This window comes from Mustela nivalis (genome assembly GCF_964662115.1).
Source record: "Mustela nivalis genome assembly, chromosome: 17".
NCBI classification, from domain to species: Eukaryota; Metazoa; Chordata; class Mammalia; order Carnivora; family Mustelidae; genus Mustela; species Mustela nivalis.
This window is the reverse complement of record NC_139036.1, coordinates 7,108,919-7,126,887: the sequence shown is the minus strand read 5'-3', so window position 1 is coordinate 7,126,887 and position 17,969 is coordinate 7,108,919. Positions and strand designations below refer to the sequence as shown.

The following is a 17,969-nucleotide window of genomic DNA, read 5'->3' as shown; positions in this document are numbered from 1 at the left end:
AGCACCAAAGAGCATCTCAGGGAGGGAAGGGAGGGAAGACGGATGCTAACACCCAGGGCCTGTGCAAATGGACAAGAAATTAATTGTTCGTTTGAAATCTGCACTCCAGGCTCACCGACATCTTGGATTCTAGAACACGGCTTCCTGGGAGGCTGAAACTTTCTACCTCTCTCCTCAAAAGAGCCTCCGATCAACCCAGACCAGAAAGAGTAAATCCGAACTGTTCACCCACTACAGCTTGCTTTGATCCCTTGCAATGAGGGGGGTGCTGGACACTTGCTCTGAAACTGAGTATTTCTGGTATGAGATGACTATTAATAAGCAGGTGTGCACTCCAGCATGATTTTAAGAACTTTGCATGTATCTGTGTTGGACGATCACAAACTGTATCCCTTCCTGTAACCTTACAACTGCCATAGAAACTGGGCACCACTGTCAGCACCCTTATTGCCTTCGTACACGGGCAGGAAGTAAGGTGGGGGGAGGGGAAGCGATTTGCCCAACGTCTCCCAGGTCCTAAGTGGCAAAGCTAGGATTCAGATCAGAGTCCGTGCCCTCAGCCCCCCATGTGACACTGCCTGATAGCTGGAGGCGGCTGTCCAAGACTGGCCTGCCTAACCTTGACTCGGTTGTTTCCAGATAAAGAACTTGTCATTTGGAGAAAACTAAACCAGGAAAATGTCGGGAGGGGGGGCCTGGTTGGCTCTGTCAGTTAAGTGTCTGCCTTCAGTTCAGGTCGTGATCCTGGGGTCCTGGAATTAAACCCCGTTTCGGACTCCCTGCTTCTCCTTCTCCCTCCATCCCCTGCCCCAGCTCGTGCTCACGCTGATAAATTCATAAAATTTTTTAAAAGAAAAGAAAAGAAAAATTATGGGGACATTGGAAGGGTTAGGAATAGGATGCCAAGCTATTCCAAGCCAACATCCCTACCCCCATACCCGAGCCACAGCAGTCAATACCACGATAGAAGTAGTGACTTGTTTTCCTAGCCCTAGATGTCATTTAACCTTTGGTCCACGCTCCTGTGGACAGCTCGGGGTTTCAGGGGGTTGCTGATTAACTCTGGTCTGACACAGAGTCATCCGTATCGCACTTGTTCTGGAATGCTAAGGGGATTCTGCCCTCTAAAGCTTCTGTAACACAGCATCACTCCATCCATCAAACACACATCGTCTTGCAAAGCAGTGGACCCACACCTCTGTTCCAAAAACACTGCAACTCCCCAAGAAACCGGGATACATCACTAACTCCAAAAGCAGGAGCTCAAAACATAGCCTGAGTTCATCTGTCTCACTCCGAGAGGCCCTTCTCTGGAGGCTGATGTCTTTAGCAGATCAACGGACGGATAACCAAATAGTCTGTTGCCTTCATGTTGATTCTGACATTTAGCGGTCCTCTTTTTCCAGATCTTTGCTGGAAGATCTGTTTTTGCCACTGCGGGTTTGCACCTGGGGTTAACCATGGCATGTCCTCTTACCTGGTCCTGGACCATCGCTCCGCCGAAAGCCCAGATGGCTGCAAACACAAAATACAGCTCATAGGTTTCCTTGGGGCTGTCTGCAGGGACGTCCTCTTCAGTCAGGAGACATTCCAGAAGGTGACACAGCATCTGGACCATGCTCTGCTCTGGGATCGGAATTATCTTCTTGAATCTGCAGAGAGAGACCCAGATACGTCAGATGATACTGAATTTTCCATGCTGGAGGCCTGTTGGAACCTACCTAGTTTTGGGGCGACCTATGACCCATCAGTTCTTTGGGATTACGTGGGGACGACACAAGCCTTCACTCTCATCGGCTCCTCAGTAAGAGGGGCCCAGAGTGCTCTGAGCAGGTTCTTTCTCATGGCCCTTCCTCTGGGACCTTCCCCGTCAGCTCTTCCCTTCTCTGCACACCGAATGCTCCTCTCTGTCATCGGCAGGGATGTAGACCACTGTGACACGATGGGGTAAAATCTTATCGTCACGCCCTCACCATTTCCTCAAGGGTCAGGAGGGTGCGGGGCTACGGCTGAGGCTGGTCCTTCCTGTCTTTCAGGGCCTTCCCTCAGTTCAGCCACACAGAAAAGCTGTTCTCGGACCCAGAGTCTTGCTGGGGGTAGGGGTAGAGGGGGCCCAACAGATGTTCACTTTACACACTCATGATTTGTCCTTTGATGGGGTTTGTCTTCTGGAAACACAGCTCTCTTTGCCCCGGCCTATGAACTTTCCACACTGGGTTTGGAGGTCCTGACTGAAGGGCAGGTACCAAGAGATGCCTGTATGCACGAGGGAGCACGAGTGTGAGCGTGCGTGTGCACACTCACAGGCTTGCTCACCTACCGCGAGCACATACTGCACATGGCCACCCCTCTGCGGCGTCCAGTGTGAGCTCGGCTCTCACCAGGTGGCGGTCCTAATGACAACACTACCATGAGGCTGTCCTGTGGTCTAGGCACCACTTCCACGAGGGATGAGAAAATTAAGGACTGACAGGCTTGCCTTCATTTTTCCCACTGAGATTTGTGATGGAAGGTTCACGTCCCACAGTCTCAGGCCCGGTTCTGTGTGAGGCACCAAGGCAGACAGAGGTCGACTACATGGACCATTTCCAGCAGGTTCCAGACAACTGTGGGGCCCCTGGCCTTCTCAGGGGATAGAGAGGGTCAAAGCTGGAGATGCTGGGAGGGGAGAGAAATTAGCATTTGGGGTTTGGAGGAGAGCTCACAGGGAAGGCAGGTGCTGGCCCGGCACAGCGCTGGGGAAGGGGCTGCATGGCTGCTCTGAGGAGGGAAGGGACAGGTGCCCAGGTAGCCCAAGGACACCTGCTTATCTCGCAGTGGAGTGTGGGGAGCATGCTTGCTGGGGCAGCCCATACCCCAGTTCATCAAAGCAAAGAAGCATGAGCATTTCCTGGGATCCAGGGGTGGTCCAAAACCCAAGGGCCACTGGAGGGCTTTGCAGGAGGAGCCTGCATGACCGGCTGGGGGAGAGGCATATCTTACTTCCAAGAAAGGCACCTCGGAGGTCTCCAGTGATGGCGGAGGGGCCAAGGAACTCAGAATCTTTGAGAGAGAGTCAGGTTTGACATCTGCCACTCTTAGGGTAGCTCAGACCATGCTGGTTCCAGCCATTAAGACCATTCCTGCCCTTTCTCTTTTTTCTGTTCCCGTTTGACCCCAAGGGGGCAGAAGCTACAGCTGGTTGGGGGTTGCTGGTGGTGGGCGGGGGGGCAGAGGAATAAGGAGAAAAGATGTCAAGCACTCCTTTCCCACTGCAGGTGAGAGCAGCCTGAGCGGGGGGCAGGGGCAGAAGCTTTCCTGTATATGGAGTTTGCTTTTCCACGTTTTCACGTGTGTGTCCCTAGAAGCGAAGACGTGTCTCCGAACGACTGCAGAATGACCAGGAAAGTCACAAGTGGGGACCTAGATTTCATGTAGGCGTGGGAGGAGGACAAGCCACATTAAAAGGGTTTTTGAAGGAGCAGTAGGAAACAAAATCAAGTTGATTTATAATCCCCTCCACTTATGAGGCCAGCTTGTTGAATATAAAAATTATTACATGTGGACATCCCACAGCTCTGTGGTACCAGGGCCCCCTAAGAGTTGGCCTTAGGAGGGAGGTCTGAGCTGGGAGCCTGTGGCTGGTGACAGCCGTGGTGCCCAGGGCACAGCCAGAACCTCAGATCCCTGCCCATGGATGCTTTGCCCTCTTAGGAATCGTGTGAGCACTCAATGCACCCCATGCGGGCACTGTACACCATGGACGTGTTTCATCCTTGGTGGCCACAGAGTTCAGACACCAGGGCGGGGGACTGTCTCTAGATAGACTGCCAGCATCTCCGAAACTTGGTGCGGAGGCCGGTGCATGCTCTTCGGCACACGCACACGCATGCACGTACACACACACACACACACACACACACTTAGATAAGAGTTTGGCATCTCTTGTCCTAAAAGCCCAGAGTCGGAAAGAGCCTGACTTTCAGCCACAGGCTCTACCAGATCAGTGTCTCAGCAAATGATGTAGGATGGGGTACGCTCGCTACTTTCCCCAAACCTGCCCTTCCCGTGGAGTATTACCTCCCTGGCCTGCCTGCACCACTGACCCCTTGTGCCCATTTTCCAGCCTTGCCTGCCACCTGGGCTGCTTTAACTCATTAGATCCCAAGGCCATAAAGAGCCCACAGGCCACAGAGACTGGAGACTTTTCAAGGGTTTCAGAAAATGGGGCCGATCGGGAAAATACTTCTTGGTTGGGACAGTGCCCGGGCCTCCTGCCACCTACAGATCCCTTTCCCCTCCACCTCCAAGCTTGTGAGCTCTGCTCCGACCCACTCAAGGATCGTTCTGAACAGTGGCCTTCGTCTCCCAGAAACATCATCCTGACCCTACCTTGGGGAAGGTTCGAGAATTTCGGATCCCTGAGCTACACCGTCTCCCCAGCCCTGACCGCTGATGGTTGGACTCGGCTGAACTAGGAGGCTGGCTGCCTGACTCAGGCAAGCGCACGTTGACTGGCAAGAAAGGATAGAACAAAGCCAGGTTCCAGACCCCGAACCTCCCTCTGCAGGCCGCTGCAAAATTCCTGCTGTAATAAGTCTCCTTATTTCAAGAGCACTCATTCTTTTATTCATGGGCTAAGTGGTTAGCGATTACAGCTTTTACTTTTGCAAACCCATTAGAGAAAAAGCAAATCTGCAGAGTCCCCAGGGGCCAGAGTGGAGGATTGACACGCCCTATCGGGTCCTGCGTTATCTGGGCGGCGGGCATACTAAGCCGGTGACAGGAAGTGGGCCCTGTTTATCCCTGACGCGTGTCATCGTCACCTCCAGGTCTGCTCAGTGGACATGTGTAGCATTTCTCAGGAGGCCAGCTATGTGCCCTGCAGTGGGAAGGATCTCAGGACGGTCATCTCATAGTGCAACGCACAGGCTCTGTGGACTTCCTCCGTATTCTCGCCTGAGCAGACAAGAGGCATCTGGTAACGTGTGCCGCCCTCTGCCCCCTGCCAGGCCAGAGCGGAAGGCTCTGAGGACATCTGGCTTCGGGGACGGGACAGGACATCCGCGGGCTATCAGGGGTGAGCTGACGGGCTCCTGCGCTGGGCTTCCAGGCCTACCTGGCTCGGAGCGTGTCCAGGCAGGCCGGGAGGTACTTGTCAAACAGAATGGTGAGGTTGGCTCTCTCGGTCTGCATTTCCCTCTTCTCAATCCAGCTGTTCACCGGAGGACTCCAGCCCAGGTCCGCCGGGTTGATGTACAGGATTCCTGGGGACACGGCGAGTTCTGATCAGTGAAGCCTCAACAGAGGACAGCGGGCTCCTTACCTCCAGGAGTGACTCTGTCTGGGGAGAAAATGTACAGAAGCCTGGACTCTGAAGAAACAGAAAGCCGGCCTTGGTTTGAGAGGGTAAGCAGGGCTGCTCTGGGTTTGCTCTGGGTGGGGACCAGTCAAATGGCCAATCTAGGCTCTGGAGGAAAGAAGGCTGTGATGACCCGTTCTCATCCCGGGAGCCTGTGAATGTGACCTTACCCGGTAAAAAGCCCTTCCCTTGCGGATGTGATTCAGGGTCTCACAATGAGATCGCCATGTATTATCTGGCTGGAACTTTTACAGGTATCCCCGTAAGAGACAGAAGAGGTAAGGCACACCCGGAGTAGGCAGCCACGTGACTAAGGAGGTGGAGGCTGGAGTCCTGGGGCCAGCAGCTTAGGCTGGAAGATGCAAGGCAGGCTTCTCCCCCTGGAGGGCTGACAGCTCGAAGCCGGATGCCTGACTTCCAGAGTTGTGAGGGGGTACATGTCTGTTGTCTGGAAAGCCACCGAGTCTCTGGTGACTTGTTAGGCAGCCCTAGGGAAGGAATACAGACTTTTCCAGACCCATGTGCCCACCCTCAGCTGGGTCCTCAAGAGGGAATCTGATGTGACGGTGGAGATCAGACCCTCTGTCCTGATGCTCTAGGCTGTGCCGATCAATTTTGCAGGGGAGTCAGACGTAAGTTAAGGTACAAGATTGTCACTCTCACCACGATGCAGTGAGAAGTGCAGTCCCTGCTCATCTCCACTGATGTGGGAGGCGGGAACTGGCCAAAAAGCAGGCTCAGCTGAGGCCCTTCTGGGCAGAGGAGAGTGGCCCAGCTCAGGGGCTGTCCCTTCCCATCTCTGAATTAAGAACAGTCCGTGGCCTTGACCTTAGGTCACCTGCTCACCCTCATGACACAGATCGGGGCTAGAAGCCGGCCAGAGGTCCATGGGATTTATGTCTGCCTCCTGTCTGGAGCTTCCTTCAGAGCCGGCCATACCCTACGCAAGGCTGAAAGCACCTGTTTCCAAGTGAGCAGCCTGGCGGGTTCTTTCCCTGCGTGGGTCATACCTGCTCTGGAGACCGTCGCCGGTGTGGCCGTCCGCAGGTGGCTGATCTCGAAGAGCAGCCTCATGGTGGGATTCAGGGGGATCCTCTCATTGCTGGCCAGGGTCAGCACCTGGACACAGGGAGGGACACCCCAGGTAGGGGGGAGGGAGAGTGGATTCCTCCGGACAGGGATTAAGGAGGACTATTTTCTTCACTATGATTATGAGTATTTGTTGAATTTTCTACAAGAATCCTCTACCTCTTTTCCTCTAGCCCCTCTACCGCCATCTCTGTGCGTGCAGTGGGTCAAAAAACAAGTTCTCTAAAGAGTCAATGACAGTCAAGGATTCGAACGAGCTAGACCACATTGGAATAACAAGAGTGCTTCTAAAGAAGGGTTTAGGGTTCATATTATTGTTTCTTCTTAAGCAGTTCCTCTGGGGACACCTGGGCAGCTCAGTTGGTTGGGTGTCCAACTCTTGGTTTTGGCTCAGGTCATGATCTCGGGGTCGTGGGATCAGGCCCCTCGTCAGGGTCCAGGCTCCGCTGGGAGTCTGCTGGTCCCTCTCCCTCTGCTCCTCCCCCCACACTCTCTCTCTCTCTCGAATAAATAAAATCTTTAAAAAAGATAAAGTGGTCCATCCAGGGAAGGAGGTGGGAGCATGGGCAAAAAATGGGTGAAGGGGAGTGGGCAGTACTGCGCTCGCAGTTACAGAATGAGCAAGTCATGGGGATGAAAGGCACAGCATAGGGATTAGGGTCAGTGGTTTTGTCACAGCATCATACGGTGGCAGATGGGACCCCCCCTTGTGGTGAGTGCCCCCTTACACAGAGGGCTGTCCAATTACTATGTTGTACACTGACAACTTGTGTAACATTGCATGTCTGCTGCACTTCCTAAGAAATAAGTAAAGTGGGCCCCTCTGGGAAGGCACACGTTTAGTTTAATGATTCTGTCAATGCTGAAACCATCATAACACTTCTAATCCGGATGTGTATTCTGAATAAATTCAGGAGCAGCTACCAGCTCAGAGGCCACTTTATTGGTGTCGATGTCCACTGTTTACGACAAATAAAATACACTCTCCCAGGATAACAGTTTGTCACCACTGAGGATGGCTGGCTGGCTCAGAATGTTTCTGACCCTCGGCGTCCTTATTTATAAAGAAGGAAAAACGTAAGGGAAGAGATTTGAACAGAGGACTTAAGATTCTCTCCAGCTCTGCATATTAAATCCATCTCTGGGCAGACGATTCTGAAAACAGTTACGACAATGCTAAAAATGCAGGGATTGCGCACGTGCAATTCTATGACCAAGTTGTTAGCTAGCCTTACTGTGGTCATTTTACAAGAGACACATATTTCAAAGCAGCACGTCACACAGCTTAAACTTACACAGCATTATATGTTAATTATATCTCAGTAAAGCTGGGGAAAAAGATAAAGACACTAGTGTTCAAGCAACTCCTTACTTGGCGCCAGTCCTCAGTTGGGATTGAGATTTCCAAATGCAGCTGGAAAGCTGGTTTCCTAGGTGATGAGGGACGTGTGGGGTTTCCCCCACTCCATACCTTGTTATCATCCATGACAGTGTTCAGAGACTCAATCCACATTGGGTCTATGTCGCCGTCCAGTAAGATCCACTTGGGCCCGTCGTGGGTGACGTTGGCCAACTCCCGCATGATGGAAGAGAACAGTCCTGAAAGCAACCATGAATCACTCACCAACCAATCTCCTCGATGCCCTTTCTCATCAGACAGCCCTTCCCTCTTAGCTATGACACCCAGGAGAAGGTGGAAATGGAAGAGGCAGGTCAGGACTGGATTTGTATCTTAAGCTATTGCAGTCTCCTTGTGAGTGCCAAGGGGCTGCTGTCTCTGTGTCTCCCTCAGACTCTTTTAGGAAGAGCGTCGGCAGAATGCAGCGAAATCTGAGGGTCCTGGCTTAGGTGACAAGGGACCTGGAGAATCGCTTCAGCAGGCAGCTGGGACAGGATGGATTTACAGAAAACCCTTCCAGGTGAGAGTTCATCTTTCGTGATGGCAGCCCAGGCTTTGAGAGACATTCCCAATGTGATTCTAATTGGCACCACATGAGATTTAGATCTTAATTTGGACAGAATTGATTTTTATGATAGTAAGCTTTCCCAGTTGATGCTATGGTATGTCTTTTCATTTACTCGAATATTACTTTATGTTCCATAATAAACTTTTACAGTGTTTTCAATGTATCTCTGGCTAAAAGTATTCTTCAAGATTTCATAGTTTTGTTGCTATTGTGAATTGGATTTTTTCCCCCTGTATTTCCCCTTTATAGCTGGCTATAGAGAGAAAAGTTATCAAATTCTGTGTATATATTTTATGCTTAGTTACATTAGTAAATTTTCACATTAATTTTACTGATTTTTTTCAAAATGTCTACTGAATTTTCTAGGCTTAAAGTTGTATAAGCAGCAAAATAGTAATTTTTTCCTTTCCTCTAACTTATATCATATATTCCATTTTCTTGTCTTACTACATTTTCTAGAATCCCATGCCAAGAGTACTGAATAATAATGTTGGTCGCAGTTCCCCTGGACTTATTCTTGGTTTTAATAGAAATGGCTTTAGTTTCTCATCATTCAGAATGCTCCCCCCCTGCTTTGGACTTTAGACAAAGATTTATTTATGAAGATTTAAATTTATTATATTTAAGGGATTTCTATCTATTCCTATTTTACTTAGAATTTTTAAGTTAGGAACAGCTCTTGAGCGTTTAGCACCTACTGCTGAGCTCATGATCTCCTCCTTTAATTTTGCAAAGCTTTACATGAAAACTTAAAAAAAAAAAATCCATCTGTCCTTGCCTTCTTGGAGTAGATTCTACTTAGTCAAAATGTATTCTTATTTTTATTAACATAGAGATGGGACCTACTGTTATTCAGGATTTCTGAATCTATAGATGAAGTGAAATTGGGCTCTTTTTTGGGTTCTATGTAAGTGCTGGTATCAAAATTATTCTGGTTGCATAACATGAATTGAGAGGTATCCTTTTTTTTACCATTTCGGAAACTCTTTGGGGCGACTATTTTAACCTGCTTTTTCACTAGTTTGTTTTCTGCTTCTTATTAAGTAAATTTTGTTAATATTATATTTTGCTAAAGGATCACTTTTATTTTTCCTAGTTTTCCAAACATGTAACAGATAATTAAGTATCTCTTCCATCTTAATATTGATCTATTACAGCTTTTAATTCTTAATTGGATCCACTTTTACTCTTCTTCCCCCATCAGTCTTGCTTAGAATGGATTTACTCGTCTTTACAAAGAACCGATATTTACGTTTTATTTATCCTTCCTGATTTTTTTTTTCTTTTTTGGTTCCTTCCCATTAATTTCAGACTGTATCCTTCTTTTCTTTTTCCCAATTTTTTTCAGGTTCAGTTTACTACTCTGAATAATTTCTTAGGACGGGTACTGACTGCCTTCATTTCTAGCCCATCTTCCAAAATAAGAAGAGTTCAGAGTTCTTCTTTATTGGCCTTTGGCAGGCCTCCTTGGTTTTTGTTTGTTCTTTTTACTGTTTCCAAGAAGAAATGCAATATTTTTTTTTCTTTCATCCAGGTGGTTAAGAGAACATCTCTTTTTAAAAATAATTAATGTTTTTAAGTAGGCTCCACACCCAGCCTGGAGCCTGAAGCAGGGCTCAAACTCAAGACCCTGAGACAGAGACCTGAGCTAAGATCAAGAGTCAGACCCCTAACTGACTGAGCCACCCAGCTGCCTTGTGAGCTTCTCTTGATTTGCAATCAGTACGATTATTTTGGGTCATTTTCTTAGTGTCCATCTCTGCATCTATTGCACTATTATCAGACAATGTGGCCTGTACATTGATATCTTTGAATTATTTAGTTTCTTCTGTGCCCAACTAAACTTCGAATGTATAAATGTTCTAGGAATATACCAAGAAAGGAATGTTTCCTACTTCTAAGACACAAAGCTTTAAAATGATGTGTTCTATTGAGCTTGATGATGTATTTCTCAATTTCTCTATGACTATGCTTATTTTTCTGTCTATTGGATCTGTCAATTTTGGTAAAAGTATAGTAGTAATATCAACCACATTCCTATTTTCCCCAGATTCCCCCCAAATTTTTAAAAAGTGGTCCTCCATCTGCTTAATAGTTCTCTTTCTTTGTGAATACAGATTTATGATTATAAATATTTGTCAATGTCTCCATATTTGATGAATACTACATATTTAATAAAACTTCAATTAAAATTACAACACAGCTTAAAGTTTGAATTATATGAGCTTAAATTTCATATGGAATAAGAAGTGCCTGAGACTAGCCAAGAAAATTATGAAAGAATATTGAGGAGGAACTTACGCCTTCAGACATTAAAACGTTATAAAATGACTGTGAATGGAGTAGAATGACACTCGTATAGGATTAAATAATGAATGGGACAGAACAGAAAACCCAGAATCAGATCTCGGTATATATGACAGGCTGGTGCTTACATGCAGAGGGAAAGGATGGATGGCTTAATAAATGGTCTTGACACATTCAATTATCCATTTGGAAGCAAATACGAAGTGGATTCCCTCCCTCATACTGAGCCCCAAAATAAATCCCAGATGGATAAAAGAAATGCTCATGTACAAGGGATCTTTAGGACCCCATTTATGATACTGTGTCTATAGCTGAAAAAGAGGAAGAATGAGCAACTGAAGAGGAATGCCAGATGCTAAGAGAATGGACAGACATTTTCTCTTTTAAAAAGTGTGTGGTTGGGGCGCCAGGGTGGCTCAGTCAGTTAAGCGACTGACCGTGATCTCAGAGTTGTGAGATTGAGCCTGGCGTTGGGCTCCGTGCTCAGCACAGAATGTGCTAGGGATTCTCTCTCCCTCTCCCTCTGTTCCTCCCTGCTGTTCTCTCTCTAAAATAAATGAATAAAATCTTTTAAAAAGTTTTTTTAAAAGTGCATGGTAAATATGCCACAAAGTGCCTGTAGACAAATGGTTTCTACAGGTTTCTACAGTTTCTGTAGACAGAAAAAACAATTAGTGATGCACAGAATGGACAAAGCGTTACTATCTCTCATATATAAAGAACTGTTATAAATGGACAAGAAAATAATACAGGGAAATAAAATCAGAAAAGAGCCAATTACGAAAGCCAAGAAGGAGGAAAAGATACTAAACCTCATTAATGGTGAGTGAAATAAAAATTAGAGAGGCTGCCCATTAAGTCCCCTTGTTCTAGGCCTCTGACTCAAGGCCCTAAATTAGATCCCAGGCAGTTGGGTCTTGATGTAGTCCGACACCGAGATGGGAGGAGGGAGCTGAGAGGCCCTCATTCCAGAAGCCACGTGGGTTTTAGAAAGAGGTCCTATCAGCTCAGAGCTCTCTTGTCAGTTCTCTCTGGATGACAGCGCCCCTTTCCAGCATCTACCAGTGATTTCTAAGTCTTGGTAGGCGACACTGGGGTTAGCACTAAGTGAACAGGAGTCTGGGACCCTGTGAATCGCTGTAGAAGGAAGCATGGTTCTAGAACCCATCTGTGATGAAGGGGCATGAATGATGTCTTCAGCTAGGCCATGAGGCCCCGTTATTTGTAGTGGTGTCTCTCCATCATTCCTGGGGGCTGACAGGAACAGGTGCCTTCTGTGGAAAGCCAGAGCCTGCCATATTACTTCTTTGGGAAATGAGCTGTGAACTCCCAACTGCAACCCGTGTCTTAAATCCACTGCCAGGCAATGTAGGGACTCTGACTTCAGCTACATAGTCACAGAACCACAGTTGAGAATGCCTGCCCTGCTTTCTCCTCTTTCAATGCCCCTTCTCAAAGAGCAGTTGGAAGGGTCTCCAAGGAGAGAGAATCTCCCAAGAGCTTAGGTTCCCCTCCAAGCCAGAACTGGGGTCTGCCTCTCTTTGATTCTTTTCACTTCCTTCTCTCACTCCAAACTGATCGGGCCAGAGTTCTTCCCTCTGAAGTTCACCCTTGGGTGCAGATTCAAGCCTGCCTCTGGGGCACAGCATAGCAGGAATTTTGTCCCACGGGGGTCCCGCCCTTACCATCCTTCCACTCTCTGGTGGCTGGATTGATGATGCCGAAGAGTTCATCATTTGTGACTGCTTTGGGGTTGAGGTCAGCCCAGACAGGGCGGCGTTTCATGATCTGATAGGTCTTGTGCAAGGACTTGAGCACCTGAGACTTGCCAGTGCCCGCGCCCCCCACCACGAACACGGAATGTCGCACGGCCAGGAGCTCCTCCAGCTGGACAACCTGGGGAGACACACAGTTCAGCCAGAGGGACAAACCTGTCACTCACTGACATCCCAATAATTGATAATTATTAATCATCAACTAAGTGCTGGAGAGTGTTCCAGCTGAGGGAGATTCAGAGAGGACCCTCCCCTCTCCATGATCTTACAGGCTAAAGGGGAAGCATAATAATTGCTAGAATCGAGTTATTTAGAAAGTGCTATGGGAACAGGTAGGAAGAAACAATTGATTTTGTACAGATAAAGGGAATAAGAAAGCCTTTGAAGAAGAGGAGATATGTGAACTGGGGCTTCAGGGCTGAGTTTGCCAAGATGAACAGGGGCATTTGCAAGCAGAGGTATAAGAGCATGGAGGCTTGTGCTGTGACAGAGCCTGAAGTGGTTGACCAGATAGTCTGATGAGTCTGGAGTCAAGGAGCTCTTTGGGGACATGGTAGCATTGAAGGTCTTATCACTCTTGTCCTGGCTTGCCTCCTGGCTTACCTTTCCATGCTTGTAGGAGCACATTTACTGGAATGAAAATCTGATCACGTCACTGCCATCACTCTGTCCCTACAGTGGTTCTCCATAGCTTGGGTTGACAATATCCCAAACCCTCAGATTGGCTTAAGAGGCCCTTTTGCAGACTGGCCCAAACCAGCTTCTTCTTTCCCCTCCCCCAGCATGCACATTCCAGGTAGACAACTGGGTTTCCTTAATAATGTTCTTTCTTGAGTCTACATCTTTTAAGATATGGCGCCTTCTGTTCAGATGTTATCCTTTCTCTCACCTTTTTCTGGTTGGTCCTACATATCCCTTAGCTGGCAGCAGGTGTCCCATACCTACATCTCAGTACTCAACATGGCCATGGTTACTCTTCTCCCTATTCGATTACCAGCTCCATGAAGGTAGGCAGGACTGGGTTTCTTATCTTTTCATCTCCAGTGTCTATCAGAGAATCGGACACATACTAAGTGTTGATATTTGCTGAAAACGTGAAGGAAGGCTGGAAAAGCTGAGTGGCTCCTATTGTAAAGGGTCTTATGCCCCATGGGCTAAGACACTGAACTTTAATGTAGATCAAGCACATTTTGCACGATGAGACCCTCAATGGCTGAGGAATGTGAATGCATGGGGTAAGGTACTAAAATCTGCACAGTGTGGTACAATACCAAGGTCTCCCCATACATCCTATTTATTCTGCATTTCAAAACATGAGAAAAGAGAACTTCTCTGTTTTTTAAAAAAATTAAGTGATACAGATGTTCAGATGAAATTTCTAGAACTGTACAACCTGGGGATCAGGAGGAGAACATCACTCCGAGGCTCAATATAAAGGTAGTAGATGCATTTCTGCTTGGGGAATGAGAGGACTCATTTCCCCAGAGGCAGGATCACTGACTGAGAAGCTGAGCTATGATTTCCCCAGCATCACTATTATCCTCTTCTCTGTCCTAAGCGATTGCGGTTCCTCTGGTTCAGAGCCCAAGAGCACCCAAAGCAGATTTCCTGGCTCTTGTTTTTATCCTTCAGGAACTGAACGAAGCGTGGTCTGAGATAAGGATGAGGGAAGAATCAGGAAAGGTCTGTGGGGAGCTGATGTGTAAGCTAATATATGAATGAAAAATGTCAGCCACGTGAAGATCCGTGGGAGACATTCCAGTGGAGTGACAGTGACTATAGGATCATCAGGTTCGGGGGCGCCTGGGTGGCTCAGTCAGTTAAACGTCTACCTTCGGCTTAGATTGTGATCGCAGGGTCACGATAGAGCCCCATATTGGGCTCCCTGCTCAGTGGGGAGTCTGCTTCTCTCTCTCTCTCTCTCTCTGCCTCTCCCCTCCGTTCATGCTTTCTCTCTCTCTCTCTTTCTCTAGTGAATAAATAAAATCTTGAAAGAAAGAAAAGTCCCCAGGTTCTGGCTGCAAGCTTGGAGGGCTCAAAGAACAGCAAAGAAAGGTAGGGATGTAGGAGGGTGAGTATAAGATGAGATAAAAGAGGTAAGCAGGGGTCAGCTATGCAGGAACTGGTGCTTGGAATTTTATTCTAAGGAACAGAAGCATTGGAGGGTTTTTAGCATGAAACTGGCCTGAGGGCATTGCATTTAAAAATGGGGAGGGGGGGAGGGAAGTGGAGGCATGTTCTGGCTATTGAACAGAGATTATATTATATTCCTAGATTTTTTCCCCATGAACAACTACTGACTGCTTCCCTGATCCCAAAAGCCTTAAAATCACTTTCTAGTTCCATCAACTTCTTTTCATTCATTTCAATAGCATTATTGAGATAGAACGCAAGTACCATAAAATTCACTTTTTGGAAGTGTCCCAAGCAATGGTTTTGAGCCTATTCATGGAACCATCCCACGGGGAGTCACTCCCTATCCCCGACTCCTACCTCAGCCCCGTGCAACGCCTCTGTTAAATCAGACTCTTCTGGCATTTCATATAAATAGATTTATGCAAGTATGGGGCATTTTGTGAATGCTCTCTTTCACTCATAATGCGTCAAGGCTCATCTGTGCCGAGGCATGTATCCGTACATTTTTCCTCCCTGTCGCTGAGTGAAGGTTCACTGTGTAGGTTTCAAAAGTTGTTTATTCATTTATCAACTGAATGAGCTATTGCCACACTCAGCCAATTAGGAATCCATCCACTTTCGACAGTGTCTTTTGCAAGGTAAATATAGAAGTATTCCTATCCTTCCCTTTATCTTTCTTTCCCCGACTTCTGCCAGACACATTATACCTTTACGTTGCTATGTTTGATAATATTTATATTCTGTTTGGGCCTTGTAGTTAGACCTTTTCTATTTTCTTTGATTGAGGGTTGAAGACCGATTGTGGCTTACATTCCACCGGCTGTAGAGAGTTTTCCCTGGGGGGGAAAGTTGTTGTGTGGTCTGTGTTGTGTTCTGTGTGGGCCTAGAGTCATGACTTGACAGAAGACGTTCTCAGCATCAACCCAAGGTCAAATGGATACTCTTTTCTTACACTCCATATGGTGATCAATATCACGTTATGTTTACTTACAAAAAATATTTGGACCATGACTTTTTTCTCTTGTTCTTAATTGCTTTCCTTTCACTTTGTTAAAAGACATATGCCTCAGGCCCCATAACTGAGAAGTTTAATAAAAGCACATAAGAACTTTCATCTTGTTGACCTACTCTTGATTTGAATATATCCATTTTTTTTTTAATGGATCCATTTCTGAGGTCTTGTGTTGGACACTAGGGACTTCCTGCCCTATTTTGGATTCACTGTTTTCTAGGTCCTGTGACAGCTAAAATGTTAGGACTTTTTTTTCCTGATTCTTGATTTTTTTGAGACCCATGATTTTTTCATTTTTCACTCTCATTTTTCCATGGTATATTCTCAAGTAACTTACTCAAAAGGGTGCATAACCCTGATGTTTACTGCAGCATTATTTACAGTAGCCAAATCATGGAGGAAGCCCAAGTGTCCACGCAGAGATGAATGGATAGAGAAGTGGTACAGATACAATGGGCTATGACTCAGCCGTAAGAAAGAAAGAAATCTTGCTATTTGCAATGACATAGAGCTAGAGAGTATAATGCTAAGTGAAGTAGGTCAGTCAGAGACAGACAAATTCCACAGAATTTTACTCTTATGTGGAATTTAACAAGCAAAACAAATGAGCAAAGGTGAAAAAATAAAAACAAAACGAGAAATAAACCAAGAAGGAGACTCTTAACTCTAGAGAGCAAACTGATGCTCACCAGAGGGGAGGTGGGTGGGGGGATGGGTGACGTGGGTGATGGGGGTTAAGGAGCACACCTGTGATGATGTATGGAAGTGTTGAACCACGATATTGTACGCCTGGATTGAGTATTACATTGTGTGTCAAGTAGAATTTACATAAAAACAAACAGCAAAAAAGCAAAAATAAATAAATAAATAAACTAAAAAAGGGGGTGCACAAGAAGTAAGATTTAGGACTCTGATAATATCTTTTTTTTTTTTTTTTTAAGGACTCTGATAATATCTTGAATGACAACTTGGTTGGCACAGAATTGGTTTTGAAATCATTTCCCTCAGAACTCTGAAGGAGTGGTCTCCTGGTCTTCTAGGACCCAGTACTACTGATGAGAAGTTCCCATGTTGCCCTGAACCTCACTCCTACTTTGGGTCTCCCTACCTCCTCAGTCCCTCACCCAACCAGGAAACTTACTGTTTGCCCTTGACCCCTGATTTCTGAAATTCCATTATGATGTGTCTTTGCGACAGTCTATTTGAATCTATTCAGTTCAGTACTGACTGAGCCCCTCTAATCTCATGTTTCTCTTGTTCTAGAAAGTTCTAAAATTCCTATTGGCAACATGGTGCACAGAGATCAATCTTCTCCATGTCATCTTGACTCTTGCACTTTGTCTATCATATATATTTTTTATATACACATTTTATATTTACATATAGACAGAAGTATCCCTATCCTTATAAAACATATACATTGAATAAAAACAAATATATATAAAATATGCTTTTTTTTTCTGTACCCACATATACATAATTCTGTCCTGGGGGGGGTTCCTTGACTTTACCTTCTGATGCTCTCACTGAATTTTATGTTATCAATGATACAATTATACATTTCAAAGAGCTCTTTATAAATCTGATAGTTCTTCTTATTTTTTTATAGCATCTCATCCCCTTTTTCTGGGCATCATTTTTAAAATTTTCTTAAAGGATACTAGTTAGAACTTTTGAAACACTCTCTACCTTATTCACACTGGCGTCAGCTACTGCGTGTATGTGTGTGTGCGTGTGTGTGCGCAAGCATGCACGTGCAGGGTGGGGGTGGGGAAGTGGTGGCGAGTGTCCATCGGTCCACCTTTGTCTCTCGGGCTGTTCTCCAGGATCTGTGCAGCCTCAAGTGTAAATGAAGAGCAGCACTCTGTTTTCTAGAAGGCAGGGATGGCTGGATATGCTCAGGGAGGCCCTCCCAGAATGAGAGCTGGTGCCGGTGATTAGAGCTCGGCCTTTGTTCTTTCACTTGTGGAGGAGTCAGCAGGTGACTGCCCTCCAGGCTGAGGGGCCCCAGAGAGAACAGGCTGACCATACACAGAGGCACCAGTACTCCAAGAGCAGTCAGAGCTTCCCCCCAGAGTTTATTAGGTTACTGTAGACTCTTCTTTCTGGTTGTGGGTTAAGTGCCCGGCTGTACGTGGCCTGCCTTCTTGGGAATCTGGGACTAGAAGGGGGAGCTTTAATCATGGTTAAAGATCCATTCTAGACAGAGCCTTCTTCAGTCATCCACTGTTTTAATGCAAGGAGAAATTTCTTCCCCTGCCTTGAGCCTCCCCAGAACACAGGAGAAACCATCCCGGTTCCAAAGGCCACGGAGCCTGTCATACATTCCCTGAGGTTTCAGG

At 46.6% G+C, this 17,969-nt stretch overlaps 1 protein-coding gene across 4 annotated transcripts in view; it reads right to left on the bottom strand.

Moving 5' to 3' along the window:
* The window catches only part of DNAH9 (dynein axonemal heavy chain 9), a 318,684-nt gene that overhangs the window by 171,579 nt on the left and 129,136 nt on the right, over positions 1 to 17,969 (bottom strand). For 3 of the 4 annotated variants that reach the window (XM_082708418.1, XM_082708419.1, XM_082708420.1), the window contains 5 exons: positions 12,390 to 12,600; positions 7,902 to 8,029; positions 6,352 to 6,460; positions 5,099 to 5,246; positions 1,478 to 1,652 (listed from right to left, as the gene is read on the bottom strand). In XM_082708418.1, the coding sequence (XP_082564544.1) occupies positions 1,478 to 1,652; positions 5,099 to 5,246; positions 6,352 to 6,460; positions 7,902 to 8,029; positions 12,390 to 12,600 (771 nt within the window). The remainder of the gene's footprint in view (positions 1 to 1,477; positions 1,653 to 5,098; positions 5,247 to 6,351; positions 6,461 to 7,901; positions 8,030 to 12,389; positions 12,601 to 17,969) is intronic. The other variant, XM_082708421.1, reaches the window with a different exon arrangement.